This window comes from Homalodisca vitripennis, chromosome 1 (genome assembly GCF_021130785.1).
Source record: "Homalodisca vitripennis isolate AUS2020 chromosome 1, UT_GWSS_2.1, whole genome shotgun sequence".
Lineage (NCBI taxonomy): Eukaryota > Metazoa > Arthropoda > Insecta > Hemiptera > Cicadellidae > Homalodisca > Homalodisca vitripennis.
In genome coordinates this window covers 177,216,096-177,240,693 of record NC_060207.1, presented here as the reverse complement: position 1 = coordinate 177,240,693, position 24,598 = coordinate 177,216,096, and the positions used below count along the sequence as shown (strand labels likewise).

The 24,598-nt window shown below is 33.7% G+C and overlaps 1 protein-coding gene across 4 annotated transcripts in view; it reads right to left on the bottom strand.

Moving 5' to 3' along the window:
* LOC124352764 (nucleolysin TIAR-like) overlaps window positions 1–24,598 on the bottom strand; it is a 975,428-nt gene that overhangs the window by 14,091 nt on the left and 936,739 nt on the right. For all 4 annotated transcript variants that reach the window (XM_046802423.1, XM_046802425.1, XM_046802426.1 and 1 more), the window contains one exon: window positions 11,690–11,819. In XM_046802423.1, coding sequence (XP_046658379.1) covers window positions 11,690–11,819 — 130 coding nt within the window. The remainder of the gene's footprint in view (window positions 1–11,689; window positions 11,820–24,598) is intronic.

Sequence of the window (24,598 nt, the reverse complement as noted above, 5' to 3'; positions counted from 1 at the left end):
GATCATTTCAAACTGTTACCAATTTAAATTCTCCCCTAACTAATTTGCTGAGCGTTAGCGAATCCTGCAATACGTGTAATTTCTGTCTGTCTGTCTGTCTGTCCGTACTATACCTTGAAAACGGACTAACTTATAGACTTTAACTTTTGTACGAAGCTTCACTTCTATACAAGAAACATCGAGTTCAATGATGGTGAATGTTACTCCATGGGATTTGGCTGAGCGTTATCGACCAAAGTTTTATAGTCATGTAACAGTGACATATTTAGTAGCCTAATTGTATGAGCTATAAAAGACACGACGCTTAGCACTGAACCTCAGCGAAGTTACGGTAAACGTGGTGCAGCGTACTCCTACTTTATCCTACATACAGTTGCAGAAACTCGCATGACAAAAATACAAAAGCTTGAGATGTATGTTAGTCTATATAACACAAACGATAGGCATAGCACATCTACAACGATATCTTTAGTCTACATATATGCAAATCTTAAGATTATAACATCCGTGAATTGTGAATGATCATTGAACATATACAAGTACATACAAAATATGACGTAATTCACATACGTAACCGTAAATACATAACTCTAATTGACACAAATTAAAATTTGCAGATACCTAGGATAATAATTTGTTATAAATATAAGTATTTTGTATATTCATATTAGAGAGCCCTGTTAAATACAAAGTATTAATCATATAATAACTTTCTAGAAATACTTAGTTTGCAAATTTCTCATCCAGATTTTAGTTATGAAGAAAAATGTCCACAAGAGTGTAAGATTGTAATAAACAAACAGGTAATATTAATTCAAATCTATTCCGTATAAAATAAAAAACGTCTAATAGAAAAATCATAATTAAATTATACATTAACGTAAAAAAGCTGCGTTAAATGTATCATTATAATAATTTATAACATATACAGTAACATTACGTATGCATATTCGAATATAAAATATATTTAGAAAAGTAATACAAGACCTCAAACGAATAACAATATGATAATATTCCATTGTAATAATGTTTTATTTTAATATTAAAACATATCATTTGAAAATTAGATGGATAAAAAGTACACTAATTAAAATACAATGATATAAAAAGATTATGGAAGTAAATAATAACAAAAACGATACAACCTGAAACACTATAAGACAACACCGTAATGAAGACTATTTAAAGACTGGCCAACACTACAATCACAGAGTGGTAAATACAAGTAATGTACAATCATTAGCTGCATGTGTCCACGAACTAATGATTATTGTAGTGTTTAGCATGTCAATATATTACTGCCGGCTGCAGTCCCCGCATTGTGTTGTTAGTGCGTGTACTACACGTTCTGTTACAACACAGCGTCCTGATAGCAAGGCAAGGTTCTGACGAAAGCTTGATAGCAGTTTGGTCCGCAGCGCGTGAACTGTACAAGTAATGTACTATCATTAGCCGCATATGTCCAAGGACTAAGTGTTTAGCATGTAAATATATTACTGCCGGCTGCAGTCCCGCATTGTGTCGTTAGTGAGTGTACTACACGTTCTGTTACAACACAGCGTCCTGATAGCAAGGCAAGGTTCTGACGAAAGCTTGATAGCAGTTTGGTCCGCAGCACAATCACAGCGTGGACTGTACAAGTAATGTACTATCATTAGCCGCATCTGTCCACGGACTAATGACTATTATAGTGTTCAGCATGTCAATATATTACTGCCGGCTGTAGTCCCCGCATTGTGTTGTTAGTGCGTGTACTACACGTTCTGTTACAACACAGCATCCTGATAGCAAGACAAGGTTCTGACGAAAGCTTGGTAGCAGTTTGGTATGCAGCACAATCACAGCGTGGACTGTACAAGTAATGTACTATCATTAGTCGCATCTGTCCACGGACTAATGATTATTGTAGTGTTTAGCATGTCAATGTATTACTGCCGGCTGTAGTCCCCGCATTGTGTTGTTAGTGCGTGTACTACACGTTCTGTTACAACACAGCGTCCTGATAGCAAGGCAAGGTTCTGACGAAAGCTTGATAGCAGTTTGGTCCGCAGCACAATCACAGCGTGGACTGTACAAGTAATGTACTATCATTAGCCGCATCTGTCCACGGACTAATGACTATTATAGTGTTCAGCATGTCAATATATTACTGCCGGCTGTAGTCCCCGCATTGTGTTGTTAGTGCGTGTACTACACGTTCTGTTACAACACAGCGTCCTGATAGCAAGGCAAGGTTCTGACGAAAGCTTGGTAGCAGCTTGGTACGCAGCACAATCACAGCGTAGGACTGTACAAGTAATGTACTATCATTAGCCGCATCTGTCCACGGACTAATGATTATTGTAGTGTTTAGCATGTCAATATATTACTGCCGGCTGCAGTCCCCGCATTGTGTTGTTAGTGCGTGTACTACACGTTCTGTTACAACACAGCGTCCTGATAGCAAGGCAAGGTTCTGACGAAAGGTTGGTAGCAGTTTGGTCCGCAGCACAATCACAGCGTGGACTGTACAAGTAATGTACTATCATTAGCCGCATCTGTCCACGGACTAATGATTATTGTGTGAGTGTACTACACGTTCTGTTACAACACAGCGTCCTGATAGCAAGGCAAGGTTCTGACGAAAGGTTGGTAGCAGTTTGGTACGCAGCACAATCACAGCGTGGCTGTACAAGTAATGTACTATCACTTAGCCGCATCTGTCCACGGACTAATGATTATTGTAGTGTTTAGCATGTCAATATATTACTGCCGGCTGCAGTCCCCGCATTGTGTTGTTAGTGCGTGTACTACACGTTCTGTTACAACACAGCGTCCTGATAGCAAGACAAGGTTCTGACGAAAGGTTGGTAGCAGTTTGGTACGCAGCACAATCACAGCGTGGACTGTACAAGTAATGTACTATCATTAGCCGCATGTGTCCAAGGACTAATGATTATTGAAGTGTTTAGCATGTCAATATATTACTGCCGGCTGTAGTCCCCGCATTGTGTTGTTAGTGCGTGTACTACACGGTCTGTTACAACACAGCGTCCTGATAGCAAGGCAAGGTTCTGACGAAAGCTTGGTAGCAGCTTGGTACGCAGCACAATCACAGCGTGGACTGTACAAGTAATGTACTATCATTAGCCGCATGTGTCCAATGACTAATGATTATTAAAGTGTTTAGCATGTCAATATATTACTGCCGGCTGCAGTCCCCGCATTTTGTTGTTAGTGCGTGTACTACACGGTCTGTTACAATACAGCGTCCTGATAGCAAGGCAAGGATCAGTCGAAAGCTTGATAGCAGTTTGGTCCGCAGCACAATCACAGCGTGGACTGTACAAGTAATGTACAATCATTAGCCGCATCTGTCCACGGACTAATGATTATTGTAGTGTTTAGAATGTCAATATATTACTGCCGGCTGCAGTCCCCGCATTGTATTGTTAGTGCGTGTACTACACGTTCTGTTACAACACAGTGTCCCGATAGCAAGGCAAGGATCAGTCGAAAGCTTGATAGCAGTTTGGTCCGCAGCACAATCACAGCGTAGTCGGTACAAGTAATGTACTATCATTAGCTGCATCTGTCCACGGACTAATGATTATTGTAGTGTTTAGCATGTCAATATATTACTGCCGGCTGCAGTCCCCGCATTGTGTTGTTAGTGCGTGTACTACACGATTTAGATCGACAACCCAGAACCTAATGGAATACAAAACATAACTGATTAATAAAAAATCTGAAGATAAAATAATAATAAATAAAAGGTTGGTTTAGATTTGATAATCAATGGTAATTTTAATGTAATACATCTCTGTGATAAATTAAAGTTTGACATCACCTGTCAATAGTGTCGTATCCTTTTTTGTAATAATGATTTGCTAGTTTTAAGGTTGTACTAACTGGGTTAGCAAAGGTTTTTGCGTTCTAATAATAAGTGGTTTTAGATCATTATGGTTTAAGAACGATTAAAAAATATATTATAACTATAAATAATTAAAGTAAATATATTATAAATTCTTTAAATATGCAATTCTCTCCTGTCTTACCGTTTTACGCTCAGAACTATCATACATATGATTTTGAGAGCATACCTTTCCAATAAATTATAAAATAATGTTTCAAAATGTGCGCAAATAGTTAAAAAGACATTAAAAAAGTACTTTTTTTAATAGCTACTCCATTTAGTGGTATATGTGTTTGGTATATCTTAGTAATATCTAATGTGGTCTTCTTCACTACGAAATATCAATAAGTCAAAATTGTTAGTTATGAGTTATGCGTTAAGAGAATATAATTATTTATAATGCCATAAACAATAAAATATATGCTTCCTCGTGTCGGTACGGAGCGAAGCACCAAGCGGTTAAACCAGGTGGCGAGACCTACCACTATCTCTTCTTGTTTGATCAATATAATGTTTACAGACTAAGTTAACGACCCTGACTCGCTATATTTACATGTAAATTGTCGACCCCGGAACTTTATAACCTGATAACATCTCTTACCCCTTTGCTCGTTACTGATTATTTAGGCAATTTACTTTATTGGCTATTTTGTCCGCAGTAAGCTAAACCCCAATGACCACCATTAACTAAAACTGTCTTAGGCTTCAGGCTGAAAAGAATAATGTTTTACCCGAATCCAATTGTAAAAAGGAGCTTTTATTAGGAAGGTGTTCGTTTTATAAGGGAAAGCTAACTCTCTAACTATATTGTTTTCATAATTTCAAAGCAAAATAAATAATAACTCTTTTAGTAATCTTAAATTATCATAAATCTTTCAGTTATGTTAGGGGATTAAAAAACAAAGAAATTTAAGGTAATAACAATTCTTGCGCTTGGGTCATGTACTTTTATTTTAGGGATATATAAAATAAGTGAAAGACTCTGTAAGGAATGTATTTACATTGTTATAAATAATCAAAGCTTATATGAAACGTTGTAAAAATCATGTTCAATGCTGATTTAATTACCTTAATATTTTAATATCTTAAAATAAAGAACTATATTATATACTTTGATTTTTTTTTCAAGAATAAAATGCTTGAGTTTTGGTGTTATTGGATATATTTTGAATACCTCTGAAACGGGGGATGGAGACTAAAATAACAATTTTGTATTCACAGTTTGAACTGACAAAAAATAAAAACCTTAAATTTATAAAATAAAAATAAAAATGATAAATACCAACAATAAAGGTTTGTTTAAATGCAAGTACGGATGTATTCTTTCGCTAATTGAAACGAACTTCACTTAAATGTAAATATCTGCCAACTAATAAAAATGGCTTTATTTTTGATGCGGTATAAACTTTGAGTTTATAATAATCGTCAACATTTTTGCTATGGCGAGTTGCGTGTAAGCAAACTGGTTTTTCATCTGTATGATTCATTAAAACTGTCGCACATGGAGAATTTGAGTTCTACCCAATGTAGTATAAATTACCGCATTTTCCCAATAGCTTGTCAAAAACGTAGTAAGTGGTTTAGAGTTAAAAGACAAAATAATGTTTGGAATAATTTTTAATGTAAAAATTTAAACTTCGCGAGAATATTAAAAAATCTTAATTAAAAATAAAATAAAACAATAAGCAAGATTAATTATAAATCAGATCAAAATATCTTGTTTAAGTTAAATGTTTAGGAGTTTTACAGAGAGCTGTCGCAAATAGAACCATAATTTATAATTCGTGCTTTTAAGAATGGAGAGTGACGGACGTACGGTGTAGGGCGTTGGAATTTGGTATTGAGATACAGATAGCGCAGGTTCAAATCTACAGGAGTTGTGAACAGTTCATCAATACCCTCAACCTGTGTGTGGTATACTGAAGTATTGTGTTTGATAAGATCCTCGCTCAGGCAAGAGACCCATAAGGAAGGCCAGAATAATACCATGAAGATGCATATAGTCTGAATTACAAAATGTAACTTCTGTTACTTTTATATTTAAAGTTAACGCAACTTCCATAGTGAGATAATAACAGATAATATAGAAAATCCTCGAAAAGGTAGCTGGTAGTTGGAGTACACAGGTTTTGATTTCAATTCGGTTGTATAAACGTACACATTGGTATGCTCTGAGATGTTATTACTGAGTCGACATTGATATCTTAATTATAGTACATTTATAAGGCTTAGCAGGGGATCAGCCTGGCCTATCTTAAAATATTATTATGGGGCGTGTCAGAAAGTGTGAAAAAGGACAGCTGCATGTTTAGGTCTCCCCCACCGTGGCCTATGGGATTAGATAGATTCAAGACTTTGTGAACTGCACTGCCGAGGCTGAACGGTTCCAGAAGAGCGAAGTCGTGCGAGTAACAATAGTTGATGAAATATGGAGGGAAAGAGTATGCAAAGTGGGCATTCGTCAGATTTCACGGCCGGTGCCTCCTGCAGGTGCTGCGTCACTCCATCACCCGGTCCTTGTCCACATAGCCGCGCCGCGCCGCACAGCGTTCATTATATACGGCACTGGCCAACACCTATCACCTGAGAAAAGTATAACACAAATTTTACTTCCACCGTTAGTGGTATTTGTATCCATATAAAATAATTAATGTTTGTCGGTGTGTCATTTATAGACTCAGAAACTATTTTACCGATCATTATGAAAATTGTTGTGTATATGTATTTTTTCACAAGAGAACATGCTTTGCCCATTGGTTTATATGCTATGCCCATTGTTGTAACTCACCACCAGGAGGCGCTGCAAAATATAAAAGTTGTCAAAGCGCCTGCACATTTTAAACTGCAAATAGGACACAGTAGCAAATATTAAATAGACAAACACTATTTGAAGTAGCTAGGTTTTGATGTATATTTGTCTTTTAAATACATTTCTGGTTGATCTTAAAGCTTGAGTGTTAGACCACTTTATAATGAAGTACATGCACGTGTACAATGGCTATAAACATACACTTTTCACCGATTTTCTTGATCGTGGAAACAAGGTAAACTCTACATCGACGTTGGAAATATAATTCACTTGAACCATAAGTACTCATACACGGGCAAAGGTTATGAAAAGGTTGTGAAACCGCGGGAATCAGCTAGTATTAAATAACATTTTTGGGCTGAGAAAGAGCTTTGATTGATTAAGTCATCATTAGACCCAACCAGCTTCTACTAAGTAGCTAGAAGTAACAAAAACACTTAACAAAATATCCTTCTTAAACGAATAGGATTTATATCTAAATAAAACATTAAATAAAATAGTGGCTCCTATTAGAAATATAAAAGTTAGCTACCTTTTACAAAGCATTCAACAATATATTTTAAAATATCTGTAAAATGGAGGATCCACAGTTGTAAAACAATTGTATCTAAGGTGTGTACAGTTCTAGTTGTAATGGTGGTCCTTACATACAAAGGGCTACTTGTTACAAGACTGTTGTACTTTTGTATTTATTCTTTAGATTTGAAAATTCTAAGCGTACGCCACAACACGTGTCGTGTAACAGGTTTCGTTGAGTTTTCAAGTTAACTTTCAAGTCTACCCATCGTTCCATGCGTTTCTTACAGACATACAACAGTTTATTGTAAGGAAAAGAAATTTGTAAATCTCCAGGCAGACAAAATGAAATTGTGTCAGCTGAGTATTAGGCTCCAATGGCGCTCAGTCAAACTCCATGGTCGGACATGCACAATCATAGAACTCATTCTTGCCTAAGTAGAAATGAAGTTTCATATAAAATTTAACGTTCACAAACTAAATCCATTTCAAAATATCTTGCCACATGATACATTCACATCTTTATTCATTAAGTTTGAGCCCCATATCAGTGATTAAATCATAAAAATATTTACATCTTCACCAAAAGAAGATGTGTTGGGGTAGTTAGACTACATGTTACCTGTTACAATATCTTATGATTACATTCAGTTTGTTTAAAAATGTATTTATTCTTTTATTTTCAATCATGGTTACCTCTAAGACTAATGTAAATATGTTCCCTAACGCTTAGCCAAATGATACGGAGTGACATGCACCATCAAATTCAGTATTTTCTATGTAGAAATGAACCTTCATGCACAATTTTAAATCTTTGTTAGATTCTTTTCGAGATATTGTGCGGACAGATGGACGGACAAACAGGAATGCAATTTTTCCAACCACCACGTGATAGCCTTCTCTAACGTTCAGCCAATAAATGTTAAAACAGCTGAGTCCAAGTTAGTATATTGTTTTGAACCAGGCTACGAGGTCGCTGAATAAGTACTAGCATCATATTCTACAATGTGTTGTGGTCATTTTGATGCGGGGAGTATGAAAGTTCATGTTAACGTACCTGTACTACTCGTACACATAATGGAGCATATTTAAAAAGATGGAACAAGGTACTCCAGTTATTAAGCATTTTCCGACTGTATAATACTGCAGATGTGAGTGGTACGCTGTAATGTATGCAACCTGCCAGGGTAATGAAGGTATGCAATATGCAATACATCAGATTCCGTCCATTTGATGCGACTTAATTTGACCTCTGGCTAATGGACCATGTTTGACATGGAAATGTTCTGTTAGCGTTATTTAAATCAGCTCAAATTACTTGCAAACGTGTTATGATTTGGCATTATTCATTAACGGTAATTATTTATTATATGAATTCTCATTTTTAATTCATTAGTTTATTATTAATTGAAATCTGTTATTGCAACAGGAGTCTTAATGAATGTATACATTTATGGAATAAAATATGTAATTTATCACTAATTAATGAGTAACTCATTATAATATTGTGAAAAATATGTATGCTTTATATATTTTTAAAGTAAGGTTTAAGACATTCAAAGAGGTTGTTTAGTTGGGAGTCTCTATATATTTTTGCTCACTTAGTTTCTCCTGTAAAGAAAAGTATAAACATTTGTTTTGTAAATTTACACAGATTTTGATTTTTAAACTTTTTACTTAGGACAATTTTTTGATATAAATGCTGAAAAATTAATTTTTACAAATCCTAATGAACAGATCTCTTTTTAGTCTTAAGTGACAGTTGTCTACTATGACAAGTCATATGTAAGTATCGCACTAGTATTGTTTCTCTATTTAGACTATTTCAAGTGATGCCGATAAGACAGTTTAATAAGTATATCTCATTACGACAACTACATAATTGTATAAATTAGAAAATAGTAGGAATTTAACTGTCGACTAATGTTTTTTAATAACAAAGTAAGATCTCGTCTTTTATTATGAACAATAAAACAAAATAATTATAAAATAATTTTTGTTCGGGCCCAATAAACAGTTGAAAAATTGAGGTAGATGAGTGCTATGCTATAAATAATACTATTTACATATGTAGATTATATATAAATATATAAAGTTTGTTGTTGCACAATTTTATTATACTTTATAAATCCTTTTTGAAAACGACAAATGCCGAAATATTAAAGAAAATTTATACTAAGAAGTCTACTTTATGTTTATATGTACATGACTAAACTGCGGTATAACAGTATTCTATCCATACTTGGAGTCGAATTTAACCATTGATGTGTAGCTATTTAACTTACTTCTTTGTTCGAAGTTTATTTTTGACGATGAAAGGATTGTGAAGGAAATAGCATTTTTTCCGAACATTTTCCATAGTTCAGTGAAACAAAAAACTGATGTTTTGTGTCACTAAACGATGGCCAATGTCCGAAAAAATGCTATTTAACTTAAACAAACGAATGCTAACCATACAAACATGACCAATATAGTTTTCTTGTAGGAGAGATTTCAGGAAAATACTTGATCTACATTATGGAATAAACATATTGTTTATATATTGTAATAATTCTCTTATATCCATTATTCATTTGTAGAGAAGATCTACGTTTTTACACCATCATCATTAGTCATTAGTAGTTCAATTTTTAAAAAATCACAATTTGCTGTTACTTTTAAACTGTCATCACTTTTCTGTTTAATAAATATACTTTTTATATAACAAGACGAAAAGAAGTCCTAAGAATGAAATATTTCGCGAAGACATCATTACCCTAAACAATGCTATAGTTGTATTTTCAAACCTTTCCCTCGAACTTCCAATCTCGGTCCATCAAGATAGAGGGATTAGTTGTTCCATAGATAATCAATAACCATTTAAATAAAATTATATTCTTTCTATCTTGTGTGTATGTAATAGGTAACAGATAATATTTTTCTAAACAGGGTAAACATATAAACAGTATTTTCAGTTTAGAACACTATTTTCACATTGTCCATGTAAAATGTCCGCAGATAAAACAGTGTATTCAACGATCGTATACGGTAGACGTATTAATGTGCTCGTTTGAAGTTTATTAAAATCGCCTCCGGCGGTGATTGCTCGAGCACCAGCTAAACAAACTGTCCCGGCGGCGTGTGTTCGAACATCGGCACCGGCCGCCAGGTGTCGCGTGCAGTGGTCTGTGAGCCGTGTGCACTTTATTCCAGTCACTGCCACCCAGTTCAGCCAGGAAATACTCACAAAAAGTTCAATTTGTATTTTCTCATTCAATAATTTTCATTTGGCATTTTTCGTAATGAAAATATGACGTGAATGACAGTTACGTTAATGTATATATTAAACACTCAATTCGGGAACAGCCTACATGTAATGAATTATTAGATCAGAAAAAAATATTTTTGAGCTAATCAGTAGACATTTTTAGAGCTTTTGAAAATAAGCCCATTATCTAGCCCACGCATCATCATGAAACTTGATGTCACCTCTGTATATAAATGAACCTTCATGCAAAATGTCTTGTCTATAGGTCAGTTTGTTGTCAAGATATCATGCGGGCAGACAGACAGAAATGCAATTTTTCCATACCATTGACTGGGTGATAGCCCTAACAACACTCAGCAAAAAAAAAAAAAAAAAAAGGAAAAAGTATGATATATTCAGTTTGTAATGTGGCAAATATTAAAAGATTTGATGTATTTACAGTAAGCGCTAGACATGTAATACTTAGTTAATGAAGATTTGATGCGATGACATGATACAAAACCGATTCACGTACAAAGCCGCGAAATGTAAAAAATTATTTATTTTTTATTTTTGTAAGTGAAATAATTTATGAATGGAAAAAATAGGCCTTGTACAAATATGGAAGTTGCAGTGACTTTGTTGAACTATACAAATTAAAGTTCTAACTGGCAACAACTATGTTAGGTAACTAATACTCGCATAGTGGTTTTTATGATTCCAAGACCTAATGATACTAAGACCATTGATGATTAAACTCTTCAAGAGAGTACTATATTACGTTGCAAATAAAAGTTTCAGTGTACGCGAACGGGCGAGGTTTGCGTACACGACAACAGAGTCGCTTTCTCTCTACCTCCAGTCCTTCCAGTCTGAGATGAGTGGTTTGAGCATGAGTGTAGTGAGATCGGGAACAAAAGTACTAAGAATTGTAATCGGCAGCGCCACAAATCCAATAGTTGTTTGAATATTGTCTAACAAGTCGTAGCACTCGCTTCAGTTCAGTTACACTCAAACGAAGAACGACTGATCTACTGATACAATTTTTTAAATTAGAAGGCATATTGGTCTCTCAGGATGGTTCTCTTCTGGCTGGTTTGTATATGGAAGAAGAGGCTGGAACTGATTAAGCTTCCTCTTTCCAACCTTATCCATCCTGAAAATCCAATCATTCTGGAAGCGAGCACAAAGGTACTTTCAAGACTAAGTGCAATGAAGGGTTTATAAGTATTATACTACATACCTGGCCCGCAGCCTGTGCATTGTTTGGGTCTCCGGACTCCTTGCCCCACGAGCACTTCACCGGTTGGCCGTTGATGTCTGTATTATGGACCGCCACGATCGCGTGGGTCGCCGACTCCTTGGTGGAGAATCTGTGAACATCAGTGCATTATTAGATATTAACAAATACGAACAGCTACCAAGAAATAAAGAGAGTGAGTGTAAGTAATAAATTATCTACCGCTTATCGATTCAGTTCTTCCCAAACTGCTAACCTATCCGACTTGATGTTTAACGCTTGTATAATTACCGTCTACAAAATCAATTTTCTGGTTATGTGTTACGAGTAAACTTTTCCACTCCACCTCTCCCTCTTAAAACAAGCGATAGAGTTACTCATCTTGCATTTATAAATGGAAAAGGCTGTGTCAAAATCAGCAGATTGGTACAAACCACCGATTACATTATAAGACTATTAGGGTTATTGAAAACATATAGATGATCAAAATAAGTAAGCAGTAAATAACATATATTATGTCAACTTAAAAATACATGTATGCAGAATATAATACAGCTGATCACTAAAACATTGTAACAAATTACACCCTACTTAAAAACATTTCAGACGTTAGAAAAAACTAATTATAAGAGTATACAATTGAAGACTATACATTGTGTGAGATAACACATTCCTTCAAGCACCATCGACAAGAAAGTAGATTTTGTAATCTTGGAAAATTCAAATTGGGTAGTCATCAATATAGCCTAGGGTTATAGATAGGCCTTTGTTGCACCGTTTAATACATATAGGAGCATATATATGTTCAGAAATAAGTGTAGTAACCTTTGATATGTTTTAAACGTTTAATGTGTATAATTCCAGTGATTTTCCCCATCAATTCCTACTTAGCAGGCACTTTCAATAAGGGAATCGCATTTTAAAACACCTATGAATTTCAACCAACAGGTAAATGCTCTTAAGTTAAAGCTTAACTGCAATTGGAACGTCGATTATTGCAAGGTCAAACTAAACGCTCATGTAACTGTAGATTATATTTTAGATAACCTACACGGTTAAGTCGTGACATTGCAGACACACATGCAACTCTGAGAGCGACAAACACTTTCTTTTCTATGAAAAGGAAATTCGCATATAGTTTTATTATAATTAGTGGTGTATAATATTACTACTGAATAAGCAATAACAACTTTAAATTACAAGAAGGAATCTATGGAAAATATTTTTTTTCATTAAATATTATGCATGGATTTAAATTAGTTATTATACATAACTAGTCGAACAATAAACAATTATAGATGTTTTCGGGTATAATAAAAATAAAAATCAATAAAATGTATTTTTATAGTTTGACATAAAAAGTATTTGTGTTTTAAGATTTAGTGAAAAACATTAACATGAAATGTGGAAAACAAGAATTTTTTTTAAATTTTAATGCAAGTAAAATATGTACAAATTTAATTGTTTTTTGTATTCCAATTTATTAGTAATATTCTTATTTAGCATCTTTTTGTTCAAATAAAAAAAACAAGTTTTGTATTCAATAATGACAAATTAAGTGACTAATCTTCATAAGGTTACATACCTAAACGCAATTGACAAAATATTAATAGCTATTTAGTTAACAAACAGTCAGGTTAATCTCTACGAAAGAACTTGATATGTAGTTTGCACCGATTTAGCGAATGATTTTCAATACTGCAGTTATGACATTAACATCAATACACTGAAATGGAGAAATATGTTAACATGAGTATTTTGAAATGCAAATTTAATCAGTTCGTTGAGCAATTAATTACTAATCTCATAAGGGTGTATTCCGTAGTTGATTTTGCATCGGCCAAATTCTTATTGTTTCATTGGAAGAGGATGTCCATCGATTTTTTTACACAATCTATTAAAATAATATGGTTTGGAAAAATATTCATTAACAATTCAACGAACGCTTTAGTGAGTCGATCGCAATGACGTATCGGTAAAGTGAATGTTTACGTTGGTATTACTGCGTCATCAGTGTCCCTATAATGTAGGGAATGCAGAAATCTATGCAGAGAATCAAAGAAGTGTCGACAACGATATGCGGGTACTGTCAATGTTGTTGGTATGACTATTAAGCTGAGTAATATACCTTTTATACCACGTGTTTTGCAAAATGAAAATAATTGCTTGACGGTAGTATAAGCTTTCACTGGAGAGCTTGAGAAGGTATGTGTTAGTTATAGCAGGTTTGCATAAACCTTTACAGGGATAAACAGTGCTACTGCTATTTTGTGTCGGCAAGGTGAATTTGTGAATGTTTACATTGGTACGACTGCTTGATCAATGTACCTGTTGGTGTACCTGTTGTGTCAGGTGTGCGTAGGACTCTACAAAGAGTAAACATTGTTCCTGTGACTTGTGGGTGCCGTGGATGTTTACGTTGGTACACCTGTAGGGGCTGATCACTGTACCTGTTGTGGCAGTTGTGTCAGTTCTCACAACCAGATACCAGTTCTGGAGTGGCAAGCTCCCTCCATCAGATGTTTGATTTAGATTGGAGAGAAAATATTATAATATAATTTAGTCAAAATACAATTTTAATTTAAAATTGTAATATATATAATTTGAGGCAATTAGTACTTTTTCAAATGTTCTGGACTAGGCTACATTAGTAATATATTTTTATTTTACTATAGCTTTTTCACCACACAGGTTCAAAAGTTTTTATTTGCATTCAAATATGATTCAAAGCCAATGGTTAAAACATGCTTATAACAAAAAAGCATTCTCGTTGATAGCAAATACGGGTAATAAGCTATAAATTGAAACAGAAACCAACTACATAATTTGCGGCACTAAAGGAAAAATATATAGCCGTAAACAACTTTGTAATTTGAAATAAGTTTTAAGGAAACACATAAAAAAGTATGCCAAATATTGGTTGGATCTTACCACGTGGTCCAATTAAAGATCATAATTGACAGTTGTATATCTGTAGATCTGTCTACCCGAGTATCTAATTTAATGAATAACACAAAAACTGGGTCGTGTGATGTCAGCTGAACATAACTTTCTATATACTACATGAAGACCCTTATGACCTGCTCCATGAAAATTAAGTAAAAGTTTACTACAGGAGTTTGGCTAGAAATTAGCGGCTCTCTTCGAGGGAACGGCGCGTAATCATAATCGAGGTTTTGTGTCTGAGGTTTTAAGTTCATCTCGCAGATCCCACACATCTGTCTTCTTTGCAGTCATGCTTGCTGTACCCGCTGCATTATTTTTCACTCCAAATTGTCGTAGTTCATTCCAACTGACTGGGTAAGAGCGCTGATCATCCATCTAACATGGTACTGTTTCCAATAATTACACCTTTTTCGGCAAATCCCTCACCAACATTATATCTGCAGGCACAATCTCCTTTACATCGCACCTTTAATAATTGTATTAGTTACGCAGGAGATAAATCATTCATACGTACGTGATGGACTGAAGTACAGGGATTATTTTAGTTAGTTCGGAGATCCGACGCTAGGGCTGCGCCAGATTCACTTCACAGAATGATGGCAGTCCAAGCGTTCACTTAATAACGTGTTACAGTTTATAGCGTTGGATAAATTATATATTATATAACTAATACAATCAAAGGTTGTACGGAAGCGGGCCTCTTAGTGGGAGACTAGGTGGTATTAAACAACCATCCTAAATCATTTCCCGTCATATTGGAACATATGTCCCTCTGTTTTGGGTCAAATAACATTTACATTTCATAAAATGAAACTGGAAATATTACAGAGGTTTATGGCTTATACCTTAAAGATTTTTGTAAATTGATTATTTTAATTTCCATCGCAACAAAACAAGTGTACATCACGTTGGATTTCGATGGATAAAAAAAAAAACTTTCTGAAATGAAACATTGAAATAAGTAAATCTCAAACTAAAAGATTATATACATCATGAAATGAGTTCTCAAAATGTTATATAATTTTCTAGATTATAGATTTTCAGATTATGAGACTATTAAGAAAATGATGAAACGAATTATCTTTGAGCAATAAAATATACACTTCAATAATAAGACTATTATGAAATTACAGTAGGCCTACTTTAAGACAATGTAAAGTTAATAGGCCTATGTATGTAAATCCCAGACAATTCCATCGATCCTTTGAAAGTTTATATTCATGTTTCTGATTTTTAAGGAGTTTCAGTTGGCTCCTCCTGTAATGCAAATTTAAAAACGTGTGCAATTTATTTTTGAACTAAAAAGGTTAATTTAATTAATATATCTACTTAAGCCTTAATGGAACCAATACAGTTAGTCGCAATAATTTTGCAATGCATGGTAAAATATTTTACTGTAGCCTCAAATAAGTCAAAATTCAAATAACTTTGAAATTATGCTCAATACAGGTCCTAATTATTTTAAAAATATTTTGCAAGAAATTAAAATAATATTTTATTGTTTTAATATTGATACAGTTTTTATTTCTAAAATAGTTCTGGTTTCCTTCATAACTCAAAGGCTATAAGTGTCACACCTATCAATTTGAACTACAACCATAGTGGTGAGTTAAAAACTGTTCATATAATTAACAAAATTTTAAATAAAGTACAATGATTTTTTATTTTTGTTTCAAAAATTAATGTATCATAAAAAGGTAATGGAAATAATCATATTGTACTATGAGTACCCAGGAACCAGAATATAATTACATATTTCACTTAGCACGAGGGTTTATACAGTTATTAAAAAAAAGAAATATTTTATTAAATTAAAAACCTTTTTATATAAAAATAAAAAAGTAAAATATAATTTTGATTTATTCTATAATATTTTAAAAATAACTACGACCTGTATTGAGCATAACTTTAAAGATTCATTGAAATTGGTCTTTATTTGCGGTCACAGTACAATATTTTATGATGCATTGCAAAATTATTCTGAATAACTAAATAGGCTCCCTCAACTACCTATCCACTTTTTGAGCTTCAAGTTTCACAAGTTAAGAATTAATATTTCATCTATCTGAATCGACTACAAAAGTCTATATATAAAAAACGTTTATGTGAAAATTCATCGCCCCATCGTATTTTCTTACGTGATGTTGAAAGAACTAAAATAACTACCCTTACAAAACTCAACAATAAGCTGTATGTAGGTCGGCTTCTTGGTTGATCAGAGAACACAATAGCGGACCGCGGGGAAGTGAGGATAGTGTTTAAGAAACGCGATCATCAATGGGAGCTCATCGCCATTCATACTTATGAAGTTATCGACGTACAATACACTACCTGGTGGCAACAGGTAAAACCAGCGGGAACAAAAACGACGTAGTCGGTATTGATTCCGCTAGAGCGCAGGGCGTTGTGTGTTTCCGCCGTTGTCCACTAGAATGCGACGCGACCCTTAATAAGAAGTATTTATTGCATCTTGCTGTCTACTATGCGGCATGCGCTGTAATGTTTGTGGCCAGGCAGTACGCCTAACAGCCTCATTTAGAGGATTATATTATAGATTTCATACTATGATAAAACTTTGTTGTAATAATTTTTATTCGTAGACACGCGTGTGTCTTCAAATACCGTGAACTTTATTTTGATAAAAAACTGAAAGGAAAGATAATTTTGAAACACCAGAGTAGTTGTGTCAAAATTAGAATTTCCTTAAAAAACTTTATGCAGTAATATGTTGTAATACCATATTTATTGACTCTACAGGGTGTATGTAAATTGTAGCAAACTCTTTGATGGTTTCTAATATAATTGCTATAATTTATTTTTAACATTACGTTAATGAGCTTCCTTTCTTTGTCTGATGGTGTTATTAATAAAACTATTTTCTCGCCGATGTTAAAACATACTATGCACAGTTTATTTGAACTATTTTCTTATCGGCGTCTTTTCTTTCGTTACTCAAAATTTATATTTATGGCAATTAATTTAGAGATGGTGGCCATTAAAAAACTTATGGAGCATATTTAAAAAGATGGAACTAGGTACTCCAGTACTTATGTGTTTCTAGATTCTCGTTCATTGCCAGAAGAGTGGTACAAAATACATTTCCTGTTAACTTACTTCTGTTGCTGCATTTCCTAAATAAACATTCATAAACATATAAGTACTATGATAATTACAATTCAATATCAATAATAATGGTTTAATTACCATGGTATATTCTACAATGTACAGTAAATGTAATCGACATTACTGATCATCATCGGTTTTCAGTATCGTTCAGTTAAGTTACAAGTGTTTAGAAAATGTGGACCAACACCTCAAATCAATTTTTAAGTGGATTAGTTTTAAGTTTTATTACGTCTATGACGTAATCAATTAACCTGCAAGTATCAACATTAAATAATTAGTGTATAATTAATTATATTCACTAATGTTAAAGTTTATTTTTAGGAATACCTAAGATCCGCGTTACATCTTTCCTAAATTTACTGAGTACCAAATATATTAATCTAGGATAACTGTAAGATGAAAGTAACGTGTGCTTTTTTTACAGATTACTATGATATTCGTGTCAACATGATTGTAACAAAAAGAAAAAAAAATTCTCTCTGAGTAAAAGATACATGTCGAATGAAAACTACTCTAATTTCTGTTGTAAGCACGAGTATCTTGCTCGCTCTCCTCGCCCTCTCTCAGATGTTTTATCCCAGTTTTATGGTAACTAATGCAAATTTATCACTGTTAAATCAATATTAAAGTTTTTACTTTCTTTTTGAAATTGAAAATGCATGCAATGCACTATTTGATGTAATACGAGTTTTAGATGTAAAAGGATTTCACTAGTTCATGTTTCTTAGTCTGTTTGATTAGGCCCAACTCTGCTGTCATGGTGGGCTTTACAAGAGAGTAATAATTTTTTATTTTACTCCACGAATAAAAATTTAACATGCTCAAATCCCAAATGATTGTACACAGTGTGTTTAAAAATTGTGTTATTCTGAATTGTCATGGTTAATTATAAGGCCAATATTCCCTATCGCTCAGCCAATTCCCATGGAGAAACGTGCACCATAATTGAGTGTTAATCGTAAAGAAATAAAGTTGTATGCATTTTTTCAATTCTATTGATAATTTTCCTTTCGGAATGGTCTGCGGAGAGACAGACACATAGGTAGACAGAGAGTAATGAAATAATGATAAACTTCAATAAAACTCAGCTAATTAATAAAAAATCTTAATATTTATAAGATGCATTTCTCAACATGTCCCTCCTTTTAAAAGGTGGTAATAAGTAATTGTGGAGTAGCGTCTTAAGCATGGCTTAGTGTACGTAAAACAATAATGAGATTACTTTAAAAGCTGCAAATAAACCAGGAAGGAAGTGCTTCCCTTCGTTTCACCTTGCATTAAAAATACAGTTATTATTATGAATTCTAACTTATTAATCTTTGAACAAATCCGCTTAGTTACAGACCTAGCCTAAGCGTTTATGTAGTTACGCTTATACCAGAAACTTGTAAATTGTAAAACAACTCATTTATATATTCAGATACTATGTTTTAAACGACACATTTTTTGTTTATCTTCTTTACTAAAATTGACATTAAAATATTATTAAATTTGAGAGTTTTCTCTTCACCTCCTTTTCATAACCATTTGGGAAGATAATCCTGCTTTAAAAGAACGAGAATAGCTGCAACGTTTAAGAAATCCAACACTTATGTACAAACTGTGGACATACCATTCTTAAACGATTATTAAGACTAAAACGCACACAGTAATCATCGTAAAAATTAATGTTATTTTATATAAGATCTAGTGTATTATGAGTTAATATTGAAACGAACGAAGTCATATGAAAGTTCTTAGCCATTCTTACATTAAAGATTAACTATAAACATGCCCATTTATCGATCGTTTTGCTAAAAGATACATCCATTAATGATTTATAATTATATGAAGTTTTAATACTTATAACCAAAATATTGAAAACCTGTAAAAATACAAATAATATGAAAAACATATGAGTGTTTTTTTTATCTCAAAAGCTTTTACTATACTAAAAATGTTTATGTAATGTTATGTAAAAAGTTTTACATTAACCCATTTATTAGATTTCTTATTGTCAACTAAAGAATACCTATGGATAGACAAACGAAACGAAAAAATAGGCATGAAACACGGTATAATGTTGATATCCAATACCACATATACCGACATAACAGTAAAAAACAAAGTAAAAATGATAAAAATATACTTACTCTAGCCAATAGGATGGTTTCTATTTTGTTTTAATCAATTAAATGAATGAAGTGAGGAAAGTGTAACTTAATATTGAAATATCAATGAATCTTCAGTAAGTTGACATTAACATAAGCACAAGCGGGCTGAAAATTAATATTCTTTATAATATCTCTTCAGCTCCTATTGATAAAGATACAGTGGAACCTCCTTAGTCGGACTAGCCAGGACCGCGGCCGATCCGACATAACGACAATCAGGGTTAACTGGAGAATTTTGAAAAAAAAAATAAAGAACAACATATACAACCAATACAACATTTGTTAATTGAAAAAGTACTTAAAATACACATCACGATAAAGAATAATACAGTTGTATAATTTTCTGAAAGAATGTTGTTAATATGTGTTAAGGTTAAGGTCACGCATCCTTTTCAACATGAGAAGCTCGGCTGGAGTTGAGCTCGAAATATACCAATAACTCGCCCAAATGAGATGCTACAATATGAGTCGCAATGCATGTAATTATTGAATTCCAAGAACAGTCCACTGATAAACTAACATTCGTCCCACGCTCGGCAGTCTGGGCGGACGGCAAAAAGCTAATTTTAAATGTTCCTGAACTGATCCGGGTTGTCCGGAGATTCGATATTAAGGGATCCAAATTAACGAGGTTGCACTGTAATGACGTGTTTGGTTTTAGAGGACTATATTTTGTTTTATTCTGTTTTTTAATTGGCTTTAATTTAGGTAAATGTGCCAACAAGTTTTTAAAAACATCACTATATCGAAAAAAACCTTTTTTCTAAACGGTGATTCAGGCACCAGCTACATGGTTTTATCGCTTAAAAAATTTGTGTACAATTGTGGTGAAGCATGTACATGAATTTGAATGGCTTTATCTACTAAAGTATTACATGTTGCCTATGTTTATTTTAACATATCAAAATAATATCTTTACTTCTATTCTTTTTAGTTAAATTACCTTTCAGTAAAACCACATACAGTTCAAAGTATTCAGCAAACACAATTTATACCTTTAACTGAAGAATGAGCGCACTTTTAGAATCGAATTACGAAAAACATAACACATAACATAAGATCTTACTCTGAGTTTATAGAGTGTACTTTATTATTTTGTATAATTCAACATTAATGTTTAATTTCTTTTATAAACTGATAATGATTAATTTTATTCAAATCATAAACTGCTTTTTGTATTGGATCTAAAATATTACATGAAAAATAAAGAAATTGAGAATAATATTTCACTAACCATAACTGACATATAAAATTAAGTACACATATATGGAATATACTGCAACGCAAAAACGTGATGAGTTGCAACCAATAGTTTATTACTCTTATCCATGACAACTTTTCGTAATCAGGTTTTCTTATGAAGAAACCCTTTCTCCGGAAGAAGAAGAGTAGAGTTGTCAGAGGGAGAACGGTGTGTAGGGGAGGCGGTATCACACGCGAAATGAAGTACTAAACCCGCAGGCCAAGTGACCACATAATTACATGGCGAGTTTACGTTTGCAATTGGGACACCGCCGGCCAAATTACACCGACCTCGGGAATAAACAAAATTAAAATGTACATCAGAGAATTCATTTGTTAGGTGGATGTGCTTTTTGGCGGGCCGAGTCCACGCCGCGCCGCGCCGCTCGTTACTCTGGCAAGGGTTAATTTGTCCGATTGTCAAGAGAGAGTCGAGTCCCACTTGTTTTTTTATTAGCGGAATCACCAGTGTGTCTCTCCGTCTAATGAAAATGTCATTTGTGGTTATTCACGACGGAACGATACCCGTCAGTCGGACAAGGCTCAGTGTTCATAGCACGCATGTAACAGAAACAGATAATTTAGTTTTAAAATATAAGTGACGTTTCAGAACACCAAACACCGATTTTATGAAAAATTACAAACATATAGCAGACTTTATCCGAAAAGAAAAGGTAGAGGCCTTTGCCTGTTAGTAAAGTACGGTAGAGCGGAGCTTTCTTTGGAGACTATAATATAATCCAATTAAAGTACCAGTTCTTTCATTTTTATCTGAAACTAAACAATACGAACCAATGTTAACTTCTCTCGATTCAAAAATTTAGATCTTTTCTAAAGTTTTTGACTAAAATCCAGTTAGCTTAATAAGCCGAACTATGCAAGCAAGGTTTCCCAGTTTTGGCCAGCGAAGAGGGTAGGAGTTTCTTCTAGCAATATTTAACATAATAACTGTACCTTATAGTAATTATCACATTCCAAATCATTGTAGAGAGCAATCGTTTTATCAGATAAAATAATCTAGATATCATTTAAGTTTTAACAAAATCTTAATAAAGTGGTGCATTAATGTTTGGTTGAAGTTGTGAAATTAAAATCATAAAATCATAGCCTTTAACATGAGTTAACCTAACACATGAGTATAATAAACTTTCTTAAAAACGAAAAGCATAAAACATTTTTCTTTATGCCGAGAGGAATTGTAGGCATCTGAAGCAGAATTTACGGCTATGTAATAATCAGGTAAAAATAAAAAAGACTGATAGTAAGTATATGCATATAACAGGTGATTGGAGGAAATTATATGATTTGTATTTATAAAAAAGTAGGTTTCTTAGGTAAAATATTATTAAAACTACCTCACTTTCTTAAATTATTCAGTATTTCATAAAAGAATTACTGTAATCATAAATCATTTTAAATTGTTACGGTTTGAAATTGTATTCGAGTTTATACGTGTAAAAGTTCACATTCTATCTGTAACTATTTTTATTTCGCCTGAACGTAAATGGTCACAATTTCTAATTTAAATATCTATTATTCTTAGTTGATTGCAAAATTTCATTGTTTAATTTACACAAAGAAGTTATTTTAAAGGAGTGTGACTAAGAATTAAAAAGTGTAACCTAATAAAAAATCGATATCACAATCTTCTACAACGAATGCTCCTTGAATGCTTGACTTGTTCTTGTAAGCAGTCCAAGTACCAAGTAAGCCAATTATATTCTACTCCTTTATCGGTAGCTTCCCATGATTATATGCCATATAAGGTGACTTAATTTGACACCGTTAACTTACAATAGGGTCTGTACAAATTTGATTTACACATGGAAAGCACCATTCCGTGATCTGCAGATGCACGGGTATCGAAGAGAAGCCAATCGTACGCGATTTAAAATAGGAGCCGAAAAGAATACTGATGCCGAAACTCGGGCAAGGTATTCAGCTAACGTCCGCCGTTCCCAACAGCTCTAAATCCGCTGGAACATTGAAACATTTCATAGGAAACAGTGAAGAAGTTGAGACAGGGTTATTGCGTCTTATTTACTACCAACAGACGCTTCAACGGCCGCTCGGATTTATTAAATTACACCGATATTACTGGAGATTTTGCAGAGGCACGTCTGAGTTAACGTGTAACTCGCGATATGAGCAAACAAATGGCCCCGCTCCCTTATTACATGGCCTCCGCTTATATTTGTTGCCATTTCCTCCCTTTGATATTCTCACACGATCTCTACCAACAGGACATACTAGATCCAGCTGCAAAAATTAACCAGATGTTATATTGTCCCCAAGAGCATTTAACTATATAACACCTTTTTCGAAAAAAAATGTAAACATATTTTAATGCCGTAAACGTATTTTTAGCATTGAATTTATGACATTTATAACTGAAACCAACATTTAAATGTGTGTCTATTTTGATTAGGTTAACCTTTTATACTGTGGTATTCGAGGAATAGTCCATGCAACATTTTGGCTTTAACGCAGCATAATAATTTTGTTTCCTGATTGCTCAAGCCATAGATCAACCTAAGCACTGAATTCCAACTTTAAACTTTGTCTTTGACAGGATATCATAAGTGAATTTTTATACACTATAGATATTGATAAAATAAAGGAATTTTCTAGGAGGAATAAATAACGAGACACCAGAGAAATGCCTTTTAAACTTATCTTCTTTTATTCAATCCAACGATGCATCCGTAAAACAATAAAAAGAGAGAGAAGTTTTAATTGGTGTACTAATCATGGTATATTTTGAAACTAGCTGCTGATGTATTTTCCAATTATAACACTGACAAGACGGTTAATGGGTTAAACAGCGACAGCAACCCCAGAATTATCGCAGGCACAGATACAATCCTAGCGCTATCTGGCGCAAAGCACGTCGCTGGATGTAACGGATACAAACGGTTAGACTAAATCAAAGCTAGTAACGAGGATCTACGGGCCCGTACATCTGATCTGTCCTTGTTTACGGGTAAAATACGGGCCGAAGGTGTAGCGCCATTATCTACTTGATTTATTGAACGACACATAAATGACTATTGATGAACGCCTGGCTCCCAGCCTACCCGAGAGAGAGGGGGACGACCTGCAACCCCTGATCTATGGGTCTAAGTAACCTACATACTGGGGGTATTTGATTGATTCAAACAAGCGTCCAGCAAATGTTACATCAATGTATCAATACTAACTGGATTTCTACTCATTAATTCCACTACTGCACTTGAACATCATTAAACTGGTATATTGATTGTACTGAAATTCATTATGTTATGTTCAACGGTATAGAAATGTTACCTAAAACCGATTCTGAAAAGTTTACAGATAATGGTTCATAGTTTATAACACTATACTTTTATGAGCAGCACATTTATATCAAAGAGAACACGTAATTAACTGGTTAAATAAATAATAGCAGTCAACGGAGTAATGAAAT